We start from the raw sequence: 21,191 nt of genomic DNA, 5'->3' as shown, positions 1-21,191 counted from the left end.
CTCCCTTTCCATATGGTTTGGTTAAAGTGTCCCATTTCAGCAGCACTGCACCCCAATGTCATTCAAATATATTGATCTCGACTTCCATCTCAATAAATAATGTCACTCCCGGCCAAAGCGGTACATTTTGAGAGTCTTTGGTAGTACAACCATTTTTGCAATGCAGTCCTACCTGCGATAGTCATCGGGAGTTGTGCCCACGTTCTAAGCTTACACATCAGCTGTGCCATGTACTTTCCATAGTGAAAGGGGTCCCTAGGGCACCCTGACATCTATGGAAACAAGGCGAGTCACCACACACGATAGATACGCCAGACATGAGGTTGTATTCTCAAAGCAAGGGTTTATTGCAAAGCAAAAGTCTCAGTTGGCCAACTCGGTCTCACGCCCCGTGTATCTCTAGACCTCGAGGGATGCAAGAGAGTGAATTATGTACATCAGTTACATATATACAAAATGCATATCAAACAATCAGCTACAACATGTTTAACACCCCCTTTATTGGGTTTCTTTGAACTTGGTATGATGATGGACATCTCCAACTACTATGACACCTTCAAACATCTATTCTAGTAACAATTTGCAATTTGTGAGTGCAAAGGCATCTTTCAGTTGTTGAATAGAACACAGCACTTCTGTTCTTGGGAGCGAGCTACATACGGGGGGAAGAGTTGCATTCCGGACCTTGCTATCTATCAGGTGCTATTCGCGTCCTGGGAGCCGACACGCTCTAGCGGGCTCGGCAAAGGGGGGCCGTAAGAAAAGCATAATTCAATCCTTTAGCGGTATTATTCTAACATATTCTACCATATAACGAGACTGGCTGGCAGCTGTGAAATGATTAAATGCCCTGCAGCTCTGCTTCAAGGCTACATTCGGGAGGGAGCCGGGCATTCTTCCTGGCGCTGCCTACGATTGTGTTTCAGCAAACTCTTGTTATCCTCACGGTCCTGCAGCCTTGTCCTTTTCACATACAGACAACAATGTTTCACAGTCGAGCAGTGTAAGCGGAAAATATACTGCGAAGCAATAGGAACAGAAAGCAATGAGCAATGGATAGAAAACAAAATGGCGATTCTTGTTACATCAAAATGGCCGTTCATTGGCAAACTCGAAAACCTATATTTTGTCATCTCGTGCATGAGACGGTTGGCCCACGGCCACCAAAATGCGTTTGCGTTCACAAAGTAGAGGTATCCATATTTCTAGACTGACAATAGTTACCATCATATTAACATGTCTAGAGACCTCAATCCCTAAATATCAAATGATAGATGGAGCCCATGGAAAGCCATGCAATTTGTGATGCTTAACAGTAGCCTCCGTCAGGGGAAAGGCTTCTGATTTATTACAATTCACACACAGTCCCGACAGTTCTCTGAATTCACAGATGTCCTGCATGATTGGCACTAAGTGTATATGAGGATCCCTATGTATTGTATTGCATCATCAGCATAAAGTGATATGATTTCGGGTATAGCAGCCATTCTGATTCATCTATGAATATGTTTATGCCTTATAAGGTCCGCTAAGGGTTCAATGGCTATGGCAAACATAGGCAATACGGGACAGCCTTGTCAGTTGCCTTTTTTAATCATAAGCGGTGTCAACACTATGCCATTGGTACAGACATTGGCTACAGGTAAAGTATATAGGAGACGTATATATGAGAAGACGTCTGCACCGAATACGCCTTTTTTAAGTACCTTGTACATGTACTGCTACGAGACAAAGTCCTTCTGTATGTCAAGCGCAGCAGCTACCTCCTGGGCCTTTGTATTTATCTGTGCCAGTATGTTAAATAGCCGGGGCAGGTTCAGCGCAGTGGATCGGCCTGGGATAAAGTTTGATTGATTGTGGTGAACTATGTGGGTCATCCATGGTAACCGGCGAGAGGCCAGAATTCTTGCGAATATCTTAACATCAGTATTTATTAATGACTGGGCTTTATAAGCGCTGTGGTCTTCTGTTTTTTTTTTTATTGGGCTTCAGTAAAACCATAAAAACAGCCTTCCTCATAGTGCTAGGGAGCATCTGCAGTTCAAGGGCTTAAACCTGAACCCTGTGTCTATAGGGTATCAGGAATTACTTAATAATGTTCATAAAATTCGACTATGAAGCCCAGGTGCCTCCCTGTCGGGAGTTCATCAATTACTTCAGCTATTTCATCCTGAGATATCGGAAGGTCCAGTTCGGCTCCAGCATCTGATGACAGTTGTGTGAGTTGAAGGCCCTCGAGGAACCCTTCAATATCCTCTTCAGTGTGAATATTTTTATTAGCATACAAATCAGAATAAAAGGTTGTAAACACTCTATTGACCTCCGCATGCGTGTATATGAAATCTACCATCTTGTTTTTAAATAATGAGATATAACCACCACTGCCATCTGGTTGTACTGTGCGGGCTAGCAATCTTCTAGGCTTCTCACCTTCCCCATATCGCCTTGTCATTGCTGGGACATCTTAAAGCATTATCTCTCTCGCAGCATTATCCATAAATGTATCTATCACTTCCTGTGCAAGCGTTGCTGTAGGGGAAGTGGCTGAATGCCCTTGTTCCAGTTGACAGAGTTCATCTTCACTATTTTTTATGTTGCGCCTAATAATCTTAAGAACCCCAAACTCAGTGTCCATAGCAATACCTGGATGTAGGCCGTAGATGCCTCCCAGAGTGTGCACATTGACAACCCTGACCCCTTCGATCTCCACTCAGGGGCGATCGAAGGCTGCATAGCTTCAAATTCAATAAAGACAGGGGAATGGTCCGAGTACATTCTGGGTAGCATATAGATATTTGTGACACCGACGAGAAGTCTGTCCGAGATAAGTCATAAAGCAATACGAGAGTGGGAGTCATGTACAGAGGAGTAGAATTAATATGATCGGCTAGGTGTGTTAAGTACTCTCCACGCATCTACCAGATTCACCCCATCTATTCCTTAACTTATGGTCTGTGCAGCTTTCATAAGAGATCTGTGATCGGGGTGAACCTGTTCAAGTGCACATCAGGAATGGTATAACAATCCCCACCCAACAAGACTGCTATCAGTGCATAACAGGCTAGGATATCGATGATCTCGGCATAAAAAAAGAGGGTAATCTATATTCGGGCTGTATACATTCAGTAACAGCAGTTCCCTCCCAGCCAGGGACAAATAAACCAAATAGGAATGTCCCCATGGGTCTACCCAACCTTCCTTTGTTGAAATGGCAGAGATCTGTGTATTAGTATCATCACCCCTTTGGATTGTGAGGAATATGTGGTTTAGTCCCTGTTCTTACCTTTTGGTGCACCCTTCTCAACCCACCACCAGGGCATGTGTTTCCTGTACATATAGACATTTTGTTTTATGTCATTCAGCATAGAGAAGTAGTCTTCACCTTTTCACAGGGTCTTCAAGCCCCCATACATTCCAACTCATGCATGTGATATCATCCATCACTAAATTATGAGAGACATTTCTTTATCCTCCACATTAACCCTTCGCTACTGGCAAATCCTTAATCTCCCTGTAAGGGGTACCCTCCCCTAAGTATGTCAATATCAAAGCCAAGTGCATTTTAAAACCCAACAAACCCACACACCCCAGCCTTGCCCCCCTCAACTGGAGAGATGAAGCACTTAAAACTTCCAATAAACATTGCAAAATTGCATGGGGTTACTGATGCATGGGAGCAGACCCGAGCTATACAATGGAACGTTAGAGTCTGAGAAATCGAATGTTTACACAAGTCCTATATCCATTTAGATCTTTAGGGTGGCTGGGCATCTTCTGGAATGCAGAATTCATGTGCTGTCACTTCCTCTAGTCAGTTAGTGGATCCAAACATGTCTTGATGTGCCTTGTGCCAGTCTGCCTATTGACTCCACAACAGTAGAGAGGCAGGCGATTCATGAAGCATTTGTATTCTCTTCTAGGAAATTCATAGCTTCCTAAGGGAGTGAGAAAAACCTTACCATTACTTTCAATTCACATTTTGGCAGCCGTTGTACCACAACCTATTTTTTACCTCGAAAAAGGATTTCCTCTCTTGTTGAACCGTCACTGAGAAATCAGGATAAATGTGTATCTTTTTGGAGCCCAGCATAAGGCCCCTTTTCTCTCGGGCAGCATGTAGGATGGCATCTCTGTCATGATAATTACGTATCCAGGCTATTATCGGGCCCAGTGGTGCTCTTGGTTTGGGTTTTGGTGCCAGAGATCTATGAGACTGCTCAACTGAAAATTGTGGCGAGAGACTGTGGTTTCCCAGCAGCACCAGGAGAGTACCTTCAATACATTCTCCAGGGTTTTCTCAGTAGTAGCTTCAGGTATGCCAATGACTCAAATATTGTTACGACGTGATCGAGATTCAAGCATGTGGTTTTTCTTGGTGACCATCCAGACTTGTCTTGAGAGTGACGCAACCTCGGTTTTCAAAGTGGAGATGTCCTCTTCTACCAGTCCCAATCTGGATTCAGCTTCTGCCAGTTTCTGATCCATTTGTTTCCAGGTGCGCCTTGATGGATCGAATAGTACCTGTGATGACGTTTAGCTTGCTTTTTATAGCAGAGAAAGTTTCCTGTGTGCAAGCCATCATATGTTGGGTTTTCATGAGCTCATTCACCTTGGTAACAGTGTCCATATTGGTAGCGCCACTCACCGCGTTAGACGCTTTCAATGGTTCTTAGGGTACAAATAGAGCTCTACTTTTTGCCACTGCCCTTTGCAATTCTGATCATATAAATGCAGTGCCTTCTGGTGCCAGATGATCTAGCTGTACAACATCAAGTGTGCACCCCAGTAGATCGGATAAAGTAAGGGATTGTGCCACGGGCACCCTGATCAGCCTTGCAAATAATAAATGAACTGCAATCCTCAATGTGCGTGTTTGTTCGTGTGTGGATCACGTGTGCTGATCAAAAGTAAACCAGAGAGTCACTTGAGTCAGGCACATGGTGTTTATGGAGACAGCAGAGCCCTCATTCCATGTCTTCCAGTCTCATCGGAGAGTGAATTTGCAATGAACCTCAAGTCCTCCGGAGGAAGCACTCCGCAAAAGCACAAAGCTCATCAGCCTCCAATATCAAGGACATCAAGGCAAGTCCGGTTCTCGTTTTTGATACTGATCTGAGAACAGTCGCTCTGGCTTGCTCTGAGATGGTGTCACAGCCGGGCACTGGAGCACCTCACTGCAGACATCAAGTGTATCGGACTATGCAGTGTGTATTGCACGTAAGATGACTCAGTCCCTCCTTGCAATCAAGCTCCTTTCTGACACAGCTCCACCACTCTTTTCCATCCACCTATAGACACCTCCAGTACCTTATGGTTACTGTTCTGACAGCAGCGGATCTCACTACCAGGATGTTACCGCCACCGATAGTATGGCACAATCTAGTATTTTCGCACCACTCACTTTTCACGTCACTCCGTCTTGCAAGTGCAGTCATGCTGGTGAGACTCGCGTAGCAGGTGCCATATTCAGTCCGTGTCTCGCTGCAGCTACGGCTGCCAGTACTACTTGCCAGGGTCACTCTGAGGGATCATAGTTGGATCAAACTGATGCTGGTACACTGTGCCATCTAGCCATCATGTTTGAGATAGGTAAATGAATACAAGGACAAAATATCAACCCTTGAAGGCTCTGGGTCGTTGGTGCTTTAAAGCAGAGCAGCATTTTAAGACGTGTGCAACAGTGCCCCTGGGTTGTATTTCTCTTCAAAGCGCCTTCTGCTGGCCAGAACAGGACACTCTTGTCTTCACAGTAATTCTACCTCAGGGGCAATCATGCCATGCTGTCAGAGCTTTACGCGTTTCCAGGGTGATTTTTATGGCTAGGGTACTTGACCCCAGCTCATCATGTTCTTGGATTATATATGGCTTGTGGCAGCTAGCTGCAATAATGTGCCTTTCTGGGAATGGCACTAACCTCCGGGCATTTTAAATATTATTTGCCAGCCATGTACCCAGTTTCTATATCAGCCATGACACGAATATTTCCTTTAAAGCATCCTTCAGTTCGTTTGATTTTCTCCACATTTGTGATGCAAGCTTCTGCATGCCATTTAATATGGCAAGCCTTTTTTTCTACATTACACGAGGCAAGATGGCTTTTGTTATTATTATATTACCCCTGTGGCCAATTTAATCGAGTGGTACTTCCACTTCCCTGATTTCTTTATGGCCCTTCTTGGATGATGAAATTGAACGAGTGTTCCCTTGCCTTCTGTTCGGAATGCTCTTGACTTAGTTTGGCTGGCTGTTGAAACAGCTGCCATCTTCAACATAGTTATGTTAATGGACTCTGATGAAAAACTTGTATCTTTCCTGCTTTTTTGATTTTGCTGGCAAGTATTGCTTCCAAAGAATTTAGAACTGATTCATATTGGCAGGCAATTTTCCCTGCAAACTCTTAATGGAAATGCAATCATTCATCTCATTGAACTGCACAGCATCCTCGAATTCCCAAATCCAGGAATTATGCAACTCCCTAGATGCCGTCTTCATTGAAAATATAGAAGATATTAAGGGAGTGATTGAGAACACATTCTGCCCTGATGTCTAGGCCCCTGTTCCTTTTGACTTCACTCTTGCTGGAGAAGTTCACTCCCTACCATTATTCAAAATCCTCACACCTGCCCTCCAGCAATTAATTAATTAATTAATTCATTCATTCATTCATTCATTTTGTCATTTGTATAATGCTTCTCGCCATAATTATGGTCCTAACGTGATGTTGGTTGAATGCCCTCGGAGGGACCGGAGTCCGAATTTGGGAAAATTGGGAGGTGCTACTATGTGTGCGTGCATTTCAGCCATTAAAGTTATGTGAGGGTGGCCAAGACCCTGCTTGTCACCCATGTCTGAATGGGGTGTGGATGGGCTCAGTGGAGGTAAACTATGAACTAAACATGGGTGGGTTGTGTTTAAGGAGCTAGAGAATTGTGTGAGAAGCTACAGTTCGAAATTGTGTCATTAAAGGTAGCTTCATTCTTATGGCAGAGGTGTTGTGCAATAGTGTTTGTGTTATATGTGATTGCCGGGTGTGTGGAATGAGCATGTGCCTTCCGCTAAGTTACAAAGGTGCGGTGTGAGAGGCGTGAAATGGGCTAGCTGTACAAACAGCAATGTCTACATCCTAGGTTACATCTATGTACACAGAGCAGTGCTACGTTTCACAGACAATCTAAGTGCTAAATGATTACATGATACTCGCCCTTTGAGAGGATCTTAGAGTGATAGGTAGCAATCCCTAGTTCCTTCTAGTGCGAACAAGGCTCCCCTTAAACGTTTTCTTACAGTGGCATGGCCGAGACTCATTTGCTTTAGAGTTACATACAGTGCCGACTACGAAAGAGGAATCCGATGTGCCTGATTGTCCTCCTCCCGGATGATCTGAGTGTTTTCCTAAGGTGCATTTTAAGTGGGATGCATTGCCCACCCTCTGGGCCCATATGAGTGCAAATACCTGCACCACTGTCAGGATTCTTAACATGTGCAAGTTACTGGAATACTTTCTTAAGTCCTCAGAAAGGGGTTGGCAGCGCCCCAGGTGGGGTTTGAGGTGGCAGAGCACAGAAGATGGAGGAGAGACGAGGCAGGTAGCTGAGAGAGGGTCATGTGGGAGGGTGACTGCTGGATGAAGCTATTGTGCGATCGGAGGAGCACTGGGTGTGGGTAGGGGGGATCAGGAAGTGGGAGGGAACAGCCACCAGCTTTTGAGGGCTTTGCTAAACGCCAGATGATCCTTTATGAAACAGAGTGCGAGAGGGTCGGGGTTCCAGAAGGTGGGTGCAAGGACAGAAAAACAGGTCCCTCCTAGTCTGGAGAACTTAAAGGGGGGACTACTAGGTGAACCTGATCTGAGGATGTGGGTGGACTAGTAGCCTCTGAGCTTGTTTTGGGGGAATTCAGGACCTTTCATGTGGATGGTGCGGTGAGTAATGCACATTGCTTTGAAGGGGGCCCATCGGCTGATGTGCAGCCAGTGAATAGTGAATGCAGATGACACAGCCAGACCGATTGCCACTTTCATCCACAGCTTTTATGCCTGACGACCTGTTACCAAACACCTCAAATACCTCCCTTAAATAAATTCCCTTCCGAACCCCTAATGCCCATGGATGTACTGTCTTGTGAACATCTCCCTTGCATGGCTAAAAACCTGGAGACAATTTTTATTGCTGAGCTTTAATCCTATGTGGAAGCCCATTTTCTTCTTGACCCCTTTCAATCAGAATTTCTGCCTAGCCATGCGAATGAAACTGTTGTGATTATGGTGTGGGACATCCTGCGGGTAGTGTCTGCACAAATAATCTGATAGGCGGCAGGCATCTCTGTCCTGAACTAACATTTCCTAAGTCAACCCCACACATAATAACATATGATCAAACACAAACATCCTCAGAAAAGCTTGCAGCAATCTTTTTATGAACTAACACGTATGCATCTTTGAGTGTGGCATCATATGCTATGCCCATTATATATTGTAACTGTCTATGAATGAATGTCGAATCCGAAATGAACATTTGAGGGAAAACCTGGTGGCCTGTAGCCAAGCCAACTGGCACTCATGGATATTGCCTAATTCTGGATATTTAATTTACAAAATGTAGGTTTATTTTAGCAAACAGAAAACTGTATCAATTTAGAACAATGAAGCTGGATGGTTTCTCTAAGAAATAAACAATAGAAGAGAGTTCTTTGGACTTTAACAGTCCTGCAATCCATGCTCCATCCTCTGCACTCCTTGGGAGTTTCTGCGACTCACATTCTGCAGTGATTGAAGTATCAATAGCACTTCTTTTCCTGTCTTTGTATGTCCTCTTGTTTCTTGTGTGTTGCTTGAGTGGTAGGGTCTTCTTCCAGGAATCGAACATTGGGCCTCATTAGGACCCTGGTGGTGACAGTATGAACGGTGCAGGTAAGGCATTACGAGTTCTGCTCGTGGTTACCTGACAGCCCGCCAGGTCTGTGCGGCACCCGCGAGCAGAACTCGTGGTTGCAGCCTATGGTGCAGAATGAGGATCGGGAGTCCGGCAATACTGCCACCGCAAATGGTCAATTACCAGCCCATTCAACTCGTAATGGGCGGGTTATTGCTCAATCGCGGGTGGCGGGCCGGTAGTGAGCATGGCGGTAGCTGTGGCTGGCATACAGGCACGGCTACCACCATGCTCGTAATGAGGCCCACTGTCTTTGTCCAAATCTTGGCAATTATTGGGAAGAGGCTGGTAGCTGCTAAGCTCAGGCCCAAAGCTTCACACCAAGTGTGGCCCAGTCACACTGGCTAGAGAGAGGTTCTTCTTCATCTGTTCTTAAGGACCTATCACTGGTTTCCAGTCCTACCTGATCTCTAGCCTTCAAGCGGCCCTTAAACATTCTCATTCCTTGTATAGCCCGTGGCCCCAGGGGGTGCGACTAGCAGGAGCTACATGCTTGTCCTCTTAGGGACCCTAGAAATAAAGACATAGACCACAGGGTAATACAAGTATTATATTAAATGTGGTGTGTGTTTTTATTTATATTTGCGTGTGTGTTTCATGTGTTTTTTTATCAAACTGCCTCGAGTGCCCCCCCAGCGTACAAAGACAGTGAAGCGCAGCGTGGTGCATGAGGGGAGCCATAGTGCTAAAAGACAATAATGTGCCAGTCGGCGTGAATGGTGTGCCCCACAGAAAAATCAGTTAGGCCAAGCTGCTTTGTAAGGGCAGCTCGGCAACCCACAGGACTTTGGTGGCTGTCGGCCCACCCAGGGGTCAGATTGGACGGGCCCAGGAATTTCAAAAGTCCTGGGCGGCGTGCCTGGGGTCACCCAGGCTGAAGACAAACAGTCCAGTTTAGGCCACGTGAGGGGGCGACACGAACGAGGCTGCCCCGTCATGCCCCAGTTGGCCTACCCAATGACCGGTGAGGTGGCCCCTTCAAAAAACAGCAGCAGAATGTTTGCTCAATCCAGGAGTGTGGAGCGGCGGAGTAAAGTCATGGGCTGGCTCGCTGGCAAGCCTAGGTGAAGAGCTGGATGGAGGAAGACCCGGGCTGCTCCATCAGGCATCCCGTGGGAAGAAAAGCCCCAGACTGCCTCACGCAGCATCCTGGGTGAAGTCCAGGGACCCGCCCCGTATCTCACGATGCATCGCGGGACAAGAAGAGCCACAGGCACACAGCAGTTATCACTGTTGTCATGGGGAGACCCCCTGACTTCAAGATGGCGCTGGGTGTGGTGGTCAGTGCAGCAGCGTCCCCACAGTACATGGGGACACCACCTGAAGCTAAGATGGCCAGGCACCAAGGGACAAGCCCCATTGCCAAAGCCACCAGGACCAACCCACTGAAGTTATTGTGAAGGAGGTGAATTATTACAGCAGTCACTCCATTGTGACACCATGCTTTGTACGTTATATACATGTTGTATGTCAATGTATATATGTATGTATATTTATATGTGGATATTTAATTATTAGATGTTAAGTTGTGTAGTAAATATTTATATTGGAAAGTAGGGTGGGAGTAGAGTATGGGAAAAGTGTTAGGGGAATGTTAAGTAGATGTTAAGTAGTAAATAGGCAAATTGGGGTAGAGGGGAGAAACCCTGGTGTGAGGTAGTTAGTGGATGTGGCGGCCTGCCTGAGCCCACCTAGGGAGAAGGGACCATACACAGAGTCCATTCTCTGGCCTCACTCTCCATGTGCTGGTACCTGAAGTTAGGGAGAGTGTCTGTTGTGTCAGACTCACCTTATGGGTCCCTGAAGGAAGGGAGCAGTGGTGTAGCAGCTCCCTTTCTTGTTGGTACTCATGTGTTTTATAATTAAAGAGGGTTCCCTAATGGAATCCGTATAAAATCCACTCTGGTGTCTGTGTCTTGTAAGTAATCTAAGAATGCAGGGTGTAGCCCATCTCCTGGTATAATTATCAGCATCATATTTTGAGGTGCAGCACCCCTCCCTGCTGGTTACCTGGAGGGCAGGGTGGTGGTTCCCACAGGGACTGTCCCTAGTCTGAGGTGAGGATGGTGGACAACTTTGCTTCGACCAGGGCTGGGAAACAGGGGCCACACTTCTAAAACCTCCTATATTTCCCTGCGTTCCTCCTGATATGCTGGTCCTGCATCCCATCTCCTATCACATCTGCCACTTTCTGCCTCTTGGTCATCCATGTCCCCCTACTCCAATAAGGCCCACCAGGTGTGTAACATATTGGGGGCATTTTCCCTCTGTGCCTGAGCCTGCCCAATCTGTTCCTTTGCTCCAATTGTTTTCCCCTGCCCTTACTGTCTGATGCCACCTTCCTCTGATATAACATCATCTGTCGCTCCTGTACCTTAACCACCATATTTATCCTGAAGTGTCACCACCTACTCCTGATCCACCTACTCCTGATGTCTCACCTTCTCCCATTCCTAATATCACAACACTTCTGCCACCTCTATCCACACCTCCTACTTTTCCTGATGTTTCTAACTCTTTCCTCTCCTTCCAATTCACCTCCTCTCTTCTCTCATGCCAACATCCTTCTCTGAGCTCTTTTCACCTCAACAATGCTCCTTCTCTGCACCATTCTGACAACCTTGATCCCATTTATATGGACTTATATCTTCCTGCTCTCGCTTAGATTTGGTGGGGAGGGGTGGGGGATTCATGTTTAAAAATGTCATTGGTTGATTTTAGTGATTAGGCTGTCCTCAAAACCCATTAATTTCTCCACATTCCATGCCCATCAAGGGTCCATGGGCTGAGCCAATATCTCAGGCTGACATCACCCTGTAACGGATTTCAGTGCACTGGGGATCATGCAGGGCAGGGGTAATTTCTTCATGGGTTTTACTTGTCTGCAAGTCTTGGCGGTAACTGATAGGTTGTCCTAGAAGAGCTCGTCACAAGGGCCTTTTAGGTATTCTTCTGCTTTATAATTTAGCATTTTCATCAAAGAAGCACACTACACTGCTGCTGCCGTCTTCATGTCTCTCTCTGCTGCATTGTTGCCATTTCACCAGTCTAGGTGCCCCTTAAAAGGACAAAGTCTGTTGGCAGCGAATAGTGACAAATCCCTACAGTCTGAATATGGAAAGTTTGAGTATACCAGACGATCGTCCTCATACTACCACCTGGAATGTGGTGGCTTCTGGGCTTCATAGTACACTCACCTTATTCCTTAAGATCTAGGTATGAAACTTTGAATCAACATCCAGCCTGCAAACCAATGATGCATGCAAACAAGCACCTGGACATGTCCAATTCAGCTTGCATTATATCCAATTCAGCTTGCATTATATAATCAATTTCAACAAAAACGGCTCAAAAGTCTTCCAAAAAATCCATTTTAGCGGGCACCATGCAAACCATACCTCTGTTCGACATCTCAATCATTGAAGACAGGCCTCATCTTCTTTACAAGTGAAATGTATGATTGTCTTGCAGTCCTATTCTCTGCTCTTACACTAACCACTACCTCATGAATGCCTGGAGGTTCAAGCATTAATGCTCAAATCGAGGATAATTAATTATTCCATGTTCTCAATCAAGATCAACATGGTAAACCCGTTACCTAGTGCATCAAGAAAAGCATAGCCTTCTTCAACTGTCTCTTCACCACACTCAGTGAAAGAGCAGGAATTCTGAACTATCTTCATCACGATCCTAGCTCTCCCTGTCTAGTGATACTTTTCCAGTCCCTGAACTGGAAATCAAACCCCCTGCCCTTTCACAATCTACACACATTTTCAAAATGATTACCCATCCACCAACCCCAACAACCATTGACCTATGTTATTTCATCACGCTGTTGTTGCCAGTCGGGTCCCTAACAAAAAAATCAACCACAACACCCAATCAATGTAAACAGGCACTAGAAAAACCTAAGTCTCCAGAACCCCTCACGACATGCATAAACTCCCTAACAGATCAGTATGATAAAATCTCCAAGATACATGTTCTGTCTTCCTCAGGTACTCTTCACCACTCATTACTCAACCACAACACCGCACTTTACCTCGAACCACATTAAAACATGCTCTTCTTATTGTGTTTTTGATAGTGGATACATCCAACATCGTACCTTAATCCTTCTCACTGAAACTACACAGAAAATTATGGACTTAGATCTTTCCACAGCCAAAGCTTTTCCCTCTAGACCTCTCTGCTGCTGCATCTGTCTCTACATCATTCAGGCACATCTGGCCTGTGTACTAGGACCTGCGGCCAATCTCAACAAACTCAACAATCACTACCTCGCATTTAACATTGATGGTGATATTAAAGTGGCGAAAGAGGTAAAAACCTTGGGCTTCTACTTAGACTTAGCCTTGAACCTGCGCAAGCAAGTTCACAACACGGCTTTAGCAACTGCATATACTTGCAAGCTGATCCATACCTGCAAGCGTTTCTTATCTACAGAGAGTTGCATTACCCTAGCGAGAGCCCTAATTCTCTCGAAACTTGACAATTGCACTGCACTTTATCTATGCGTTAGTAATTATAGCCGGTCCGATACCACAGCGCGTAGAGCGCTCGCATTAACATCTGTGCAGAGCCTGCTGACGCAGTTCGAATCCCGGCAGGGCCAAACTCTGCCTTTCATCCTTCCGAGGTCGATAAATGAGCACCATGCACCGTGAGTAATAAGCAGTGCTCATATACCCGAGGGTTCGTAGCGCTATATGAATGCTAAATTATTATTTTTATTATTACATTGCCAACAAACTTCAAATTCTACAGAACAATGCACTTAGAACGGCTCAAAGTATTCCAAGAAGACAACATATATCTGAGGCCAGATGGAAGAACAATTGGCTTTCAGTCAAGGACAGAATACAGTTTAAAACTGTCTCCCTCACCCACAAATGCCTAACGAATTCAGCCCCTAAATACCTAATGGATAAAATTGTTAAAAAACACATCGACACGCCCCATGAGAACTGTGAACTCCTTTTAATTAAAGGTCCCCAGATTCAGACTTAAAAAAGAAGCGGGTAGCAGCTTCACTGTTCTGGCGGCCCAGTTTTGGAACTCCCTACCTACCACCTTACAAGCAAACCAGTCCTTCTTTAGCTTTAGGAAAAGCACAAAAAGTTGGTTGCTCACTAAGGACTCATGACAAACTAAAGCTTGCCCTACTCAAGACCTGCCACTTTAACACATTGCTGATATTCATGAACATTGCCTCTTGTATTTATGATCATTGCCTCTTGTATATATCTTATGCATCATATTGATTTTTTTTTTGTAATCAATGTAACAACGGCCTGTAACCATGCTATCCTGTACTGGATCTTATGTGTAACGTGCAAACTGAAAATCATCTGTAACACGCCCAGATACCTCAGGTTTGCAGCGCTATATAAATAAATAAACAAACAAACACAAACAAAAAATACAGCTTGACTGCCCGAGGCTGAGATGCACCTTGAAAACTCAGCCATTCCTGACAGCCTTTATTTCTTAGGAATTCACCAATGCTGCACCAATCTGTGATTTCCTGACCGGCCGGGTTCAGATGAGAGCGCAAAACATAATTGTGTGCACATCTTTTTCTTCCTTGCCCTTTCTCCTTCCCTCTCCCTCGTGTCCTTACCCCACCCACACTCTTTCCTTTTAGCCCAATGACGCTTTCAAATAATTGATATTGGTGCTTTACCAAACACATAAACAAAATGAAATAAATATGATTGACGGCTACATTTTACTTCAATGGTGCTAACCTTTTGCAGGGCCTCAGATGATTCCTCTCCTTCCTTGGAGATAGAGGGCAGAATGTGAGACTGAACATCTGATCTCCCCAACAGTCTCTCACTGTGTACAACAAGGATCCAAACCATTGTCATGCCTCTTCAAGACCTTTGGTAAATCACCTATATGCCTACAAGGAACCCACCAATGCTGCTTCCACTCAGATGCCAATGACACGTATATATCCCTAAGTGACCGGAAATGAGAACCAGTTTGCCACCATTTCCAAAGGCCACAAAGCAATCACAGCTTTAATGAACTCCATTAGTGTCCAGCACACACGTTCCAAGAGTGGGACGCTGGTCGTGGGATACAGAGACAGCATAAAACGATTGACACATTCTGCCCCAACCTGAATTTCATTGGCAAGGTGGTAAACATCAAGAAGGAATCCTGAGAACCTGTGAGTCATCTACGACAATGACATGAGCCTCAATGATCAAATTGACGTTGCACAAAAACTCCTACCAATTAAAACGACTCTGGATGATCAGACAATATACACTCAAGGAAAACCACGCTGTGGTAGGGGTGCAATCATCAAATTGCTTCAACAAGACCACTGCATTTCAATATCAATAGATCATAAGTCTGAACTTTAGCAGTCTGCTCCATCTTCAGTCTTAACAAAAAGAAAACTAGTTCCCATCACAGGGGACGTTTTCAGCAGCTGTTGATTCAGGCAAATGTCTCCTTCAAAATACATTGCCTGGGCTACAAAGTGATTCATGTTCTTCCTCAGCATTCCATACAAAATAGGATCCACTGATTAAAAACCTTTGTCGTCTCCGATCATCTAATATCAGTCCAATGCCACTCAAAGTGCCAATTGTAAACAAAAAGCCAATAGACACATTTCCCTTGCGCACACTTTAGACCCCGAGTAAGGTATGCTCTGCCCAGCTAATTGTACAGTTCAGAGCAGGCCTAAATACTCTCTTCCAATAAATATGCAACATTGTTTCCTCGCTGCTGTGTCAGCCTCCTTCCACAGGTTTCATGAAGGCAGTAAATCCCCACGGACTCTGTTCCCTGTTAACGGGTCAGCCTCTACCATATTTTGCTGTTTGGTAAGCTCTCACTCTAATGTACGTGGCACCAAGATAACAAGGCATCTGGAAATGCAACACTCATCATGTTTCCCTTAAAATGCCAAAACCAAAGAGCAATTAAGTGTTCAATGCATGCTAAATACACACTAATATACATAATACTTAAACATTGGCCTGGTACTATTAGCATCATTTCCCTAGATGCTGCCTAGTTGACTTTGCTGAAGTCTTCTCTTTTCTTCTCCCTTTTGACAGGCTCCTCTGAAAAATATTAGTTTATGACGTATTCCCTATCAGCACTGCTGTCCACTTCCAAGTCATCTGGTATTATGTCTTTATCTTGACCTCTGCACCTCCACTTTGGGCACTACACATGCATAGGCAGTGGCCCTAAAGTTGGCACAGCCTGTTCTTCAGCAATGTTGATTACATTTATAGATAAACTGACCCGCCACTTGCTTTTTGGATTGTTTAACTCTTATGGGTGTTCCCTTCTTGCTAAATTAATTCCCTTTTACCTATAAAAGCATTCACTTCCATAACTCACTATCAACTAGAATAGAGGTGCATAGGCCTCAAGGGTTTTCAGATGGGTCTGTCCTTAGCCCTTATGTTGACTTTCATTTGGCTTGTTTCTGCAGACATGCTTATTTTATCTAGTGTCCTCTACATAAGTAGGTCAAAAGGGTTAACCCACCACCAAAGGATGTGTGTTACTGCTGTCTCCCACCATTAACTATAGAAGTGGTAATATATTGCACCTTAGTCAGAGTTGACAATATATGAGTTGCCTTATTGGTTTCTTCATCAGTTAGGTACCCTGGTCGAAGACAGGGAGGGCTCTCTTGTAAATCGAGAAATTGAACAGATTTGTTTCCATAGATGAATGGACAGCCTACTGATATATATCTCTTATTAATATCTGGGTACAGGTTATCTACAGTTTTAGAGTGAGGGTGGTCCTTATAATTGGTAAATAAATAAATAAATAAAATTATGCCTTATCTTGTGTGATAACCTGAACTTCAAAGAAATCATTTTAACCAATAGCTTAGTCTATGTTGGTATCACTGACACTGCCCAAACCTAGTTGAGCTCTTCGTTGTTGAATAAATCACAAGAGATTCTAATGGGATCATTCCTTTTCCCAAACAGAGCAGAGCCCCACAAGGATGCTTCCTGTCCCGCAGCATTTTTAATAACTATATACTCTCAGTGACAGACATCATCGACCCATGAACCACATATTTGCTGATGACACCCCACTTGTTGTGCACACTAGTGTACTTTGGTGGCCTGATGCGCATGCTTGCCACATGAAGGTAGATTTGAAATGTGAGCAGGAATGTATGAAGGGTTGAATTTGTGCATGGAATGGAGGCTGGAGTGTGTGACAAAGACCCATCATTGAGTCCATGAGGTGGGCTGAGGGGGAGACTGGAGGCAGGGTGCAGCCACATGTTAAGTGATCCCAACCCTAGAGGTGATAAACAGCGATCCATCGCTGCCTCTCCCCCATTCCTGAGCTCTCTCTTAGGTCCTCCCACAACCTCCTTAACACTTAGAGAAAGACAGATCTAACCGATTCTGTTTGGTCCGAGTGCCCATGGTTAATGGGCAGACAATGGGATTGCGACCCCTTAACTGGGGCAGAGTGAGGGATGCAATAGCGGATTGCGATATGTATCTTTATCACAAGTGTACATGTGGTTTGCAGGGCTTTCAAAAGAACAACAGTGTTCCAGACACAAATGGCACTTGTGCAAGGGAGGGCCTTTTTAAGACTCAGGCGGCCACCATGACAACCCCCATCCAATTCCAAAATAGCAGACCCCTTTTTATGTCCTCAGTCTGCTGAGACACAGTCTGACAATCATGATACATGCAGTAGCGGCTACACATGGAGATAAAGTGTGACACACAGCCCTCACCCAATCCAACAGCTGGGAAAATACATAAGCATAAGTGTCCCCAATACCCTCATAGAGCCCCATTTACTGGCAGGATAGACCTATAAATGGGGGACGAGCAGCACCATTGTATGATAGTGTGGAGTCAAGGAGATAGAATGGAGTAGTGCAGAGAGTTCAAAACACGGAGCTGAGGAAGGAGGAGAGCAAATGAAAAGGTAGGTATTGGAAGAGGGAAAGGCAAGGACTGAGAAGGCGATTAGCGGAAGAAAGTCAGAGAGGGGAACGAAAGGTTGTGGAGAAGGAAAGAACTGAAGAGCAGAGGAAAATGCAGCAAGAAGGAAAAAAGGTGAGGGGAAATATGCAGGAAAGAAAGAGACGGAAGAAGGTGGACATTATTGGAGGAAGGATCAAGCAGAAATAAAGTTGTGATGGTGGACAGGAAGGCCAAGTGAAAGACATCCACATTGGGCAAGTCTGTGGGGCCAGTGATTGTGAAGGAGATTAGGAGGCGTACGAATACACCAGTGGTGCCAGCGCTGCAAAGAAAGCAGGGCCTCATGTCAGACAGAGCTGAGAGCCATGTAGACCTGGGCCCAGACAATAATAGGGCTCAAACCTGAAGATCCAAACAGTGATATGTAGCAGTGAGAATAATATTAAGCTATTCAAGGGCCATAATCCAGATAATGGTGTAACCAACCAATCCATGATAGAAACTAGATATAAAGAGGTCAGGGTCTGCAAACCTTGGCAATAGCCATAAGCCAGGGACATGGCAAACCAACGAACCTTAAAATGAAATACCTCTCTGTGAGTGGAAGAGGGAGAAGTCTCTTGGGTGACAGCCTGCACAGAAGGAGAGCCTGACAAGGCCTGATTGCCCCGAGACAATTTCTGAAAACTCACCTGACAGAGTTCTTGGGACACAAATCCCAGAAGCGCATGAGTATCAAATCACAAGAACTGAACAGAACTTCAACCCACAATGAATCACGGGTGCGTTCCTAAGACACCCTAACCAGGTCCTGATTACAGAAGTACCAGTGTCAGCAGTGTGTGTTTTTTCATCAGCACCAGCTTTGGCTGGGGGTCATCCCTGAAAATGGACCCGTACAAGGAATGAATGGACTGCCATCAAATGGCCAGGTGACTTCAGCCTAGGAGTGACACCATACACTAGCAACCCTGCTGCTTTCAAACATGTGTGAGACGTTAAATGATACTTTTAGGGAAAGCTCACACTGCCCGAGAACTGTGATTGACTGCCCATACTATCACTGTGAAAGGCTCACCCTGACCACGAGCCAAGAGAAGTTGTGTCATTTCATACTCGGGATCCTGGTCCTATCAAGATCCTGAAACTGTTTCTACTTGAGCCCTCGATCTCATTTTCTGAGAATCATCCATATTTGTTTTCCTTTCCTCTAACCTTAGCTATGTTTTAAGTCCCAACTAAAACTCTTTGTTTAACCATCTCAACGGCCTTAATTCCTTTTTTGATCATCTGGTCTTTGACAGATTTGATTGCTGTTGCGATTGCTGTTGGTTGGAAGAGTGGATAGAGTGTAGGCGTGTAGTGTGGAGCCCCCCCAATGATTTACCATTGAACAAACCTTTGACGTGTGTGGCTCAGTAAGTAGAGTTGACCACCAACAATACCTGAAACGGGCTGCTGAGAGGCGTTCACAGAGCGGCAAGTATTCTCCAGGATGGTGATGAAGCTGTGCTTGCCGGGGGGAGTTGGCCAAGGCGCAGTGGCACAATAGTGTAAAAGTGCTATGTGTACTAGCCTTGCAAGCATTTATGGAATCGAATGTTGCATAGCCTGCACATACTTCATACTTTGTTGCACACACTAGAGTGATGTGTAGGACTACAGCTGTGGAGGCGCAGCCTGAGGTAAAGCCACTGTGACATTACACTTACATGAAAGAAGCAGGTCTCTGTAATACTGGATGAGACTGATGCTTCGAGAAATTAGGTGATACAAAGAAGGACTCAGTAAGAAGGGAAGATACTGGGACAAATATCAGCCTGTGTAAAAAAGGCCATTGTGATTACCAAGGTATTTATGTTTTCAGATACTTTGTGTCTGTGGTTCTGCTGTCTACATCTGCTTCTTTGGAATCGGGTTTACATCTGTGCGACCCTGCCAGGGCTAAACTTTTTAATTTTACATAAGTTAACTTCCATTGATGTAGAGCACACGCCTGCCACCATTCACTGGGTTGGCTTTGGCATGAATTCTAAATGGTGTTAGCACTAGTCGAAGTGAGTCCCCTATGAAACTTTGCCATTCCTGTTTAGGAGATTTTATTTAAGCTGGCCCAGCTTCATCCATCAACCCCTTTGGTTCCCTGACGTTGATTACAAACACCAGGTCATTCAGAGAAAAAACTATTGACTGCAAAGACAACATTGATTAACTAAACTGTATTCCCTGTTTTCATTTTTGCTGTTTTCTTTTACTTGCAGAAAGTACCTCCCCAGAGGAAGAGTACAAAATGGCATGCCTGCTGTTGGTATTCCTTGCTGTTTCCCTACCAATCCTGGCCTCTGACCCCATGTCATTCTACAATGTTGAGAGCGATGGTAAGTGTTGAGGGCCCATCCATTTTGATATGAAGGTATCAAACACTAATGAACAGAATAGATTTTTTATTCGCCAGTAAAAAGTACAAATGCATTGTATTGTAGTTGTCATGTATATGGCGCCATTTCCCCATTTGTATGGCCTCAATGTGCTTTGTGGTTTGAATGCCCTCAGGGACTGAAGTCCAGGTATGGGAGAATTCTAAGAGTTAGTTTAAGATGCGTGTGTGCATTCTGCCAATATTAGGACTTGAGAAGGCTGTCCAGGCTCCAGTAAGCAGGTCAGGCAAGTGGGCAGGTGCTGTCAATGGTTGAAGCAGATTTCTAGTGCAGGAGACTCGATGTGTGCCCAGCTAAACTGACATTTTTTGATAGGCTGTCACTGCTTACTAATGGCAGATGTGTATAGGCACGTCATGGGTTTCATTGTGGACAGCAAGGCGAGCAGCTGGACTGAATTTGTCGTAGCCATAGTTGCATTCTAGAGTGCATGGATGGGGAGCTGTGCCTGCGGCATGTGTCCAAAGACGTGGCGCGGTTCATTTATACCACAAACTCGGAAGGAGTTTATCTTTAATGACGCTTTCCTAGGTCTCCCAAGGCAAATTGGCTGGTCTTGCAAACTCAGAGCCACCTAAATTTGAGAACTTGAGCAGTGGGAGAAACGCCTACGTTTGAGACACAGCAGCCGATGGAGGAACACATAAGTCTGGAACACAGCAGCAAAATGGGAACCACTTAGACCCAAGACCCTAGAGTAGCGGGGGCAAAGACCCAGATCCTAGACAAAGCAGAAAACAGAAACATGCTCAAATATGAGACGCCACAGTAATTGGCAAATCACCTAGATTTGAGGCACTTGAGCAGTGAGAGAGGCACCTAGGTTTTAGACATAGCATTGGATGGAAAGTTGCTTAAACCTGAGG

General features: G+C 45.0%; 1 protein-coding gene across 1 annotated transcript in view; it reads left to right on the top strand.

Annotated features, from left to right (window-relative positions):
- Positions 1-21,191, top strand: part of NCKAP1L (NCK associated protein 1 like) — a 2,015,530-nt gene that overhangs the window by 1,538,027 nt on the left and 456,312 nt on the right. The window contains exon 28 of the mRNA XM_069653209.1: positions 20,149-20,265. Coding sequence (XP_069509310.1) covers positions 20,149-20,265 — 117 coding nt within the window. The remainder of the gene's footprint in view (positions 1-20,148; positions 20,266-21,191) is intronic.

Source organism: Ambystoma mexicanum, chromosome 3q (assembly GCF_040938575.1).
Source record: "Ambystoma mexicanum isolate Mex_15411 chromosome 3q, UKY_AmexF1_1, whole genome shotgun sequence".
In the NCBI taxonomy this organism is placed as follows: domain Eukaryota; kingdom Metazoa; phylum Chordata; class Amphibia; order Caudata; family Ambystomatidae; genus Ambystoma; species Ambystoma mexicanum.
The sequence above is the reverse complement of the archived record's forward strand: the minus strand, read 5'-3'. Positions and strand labels throughout refer to the sequence as shown.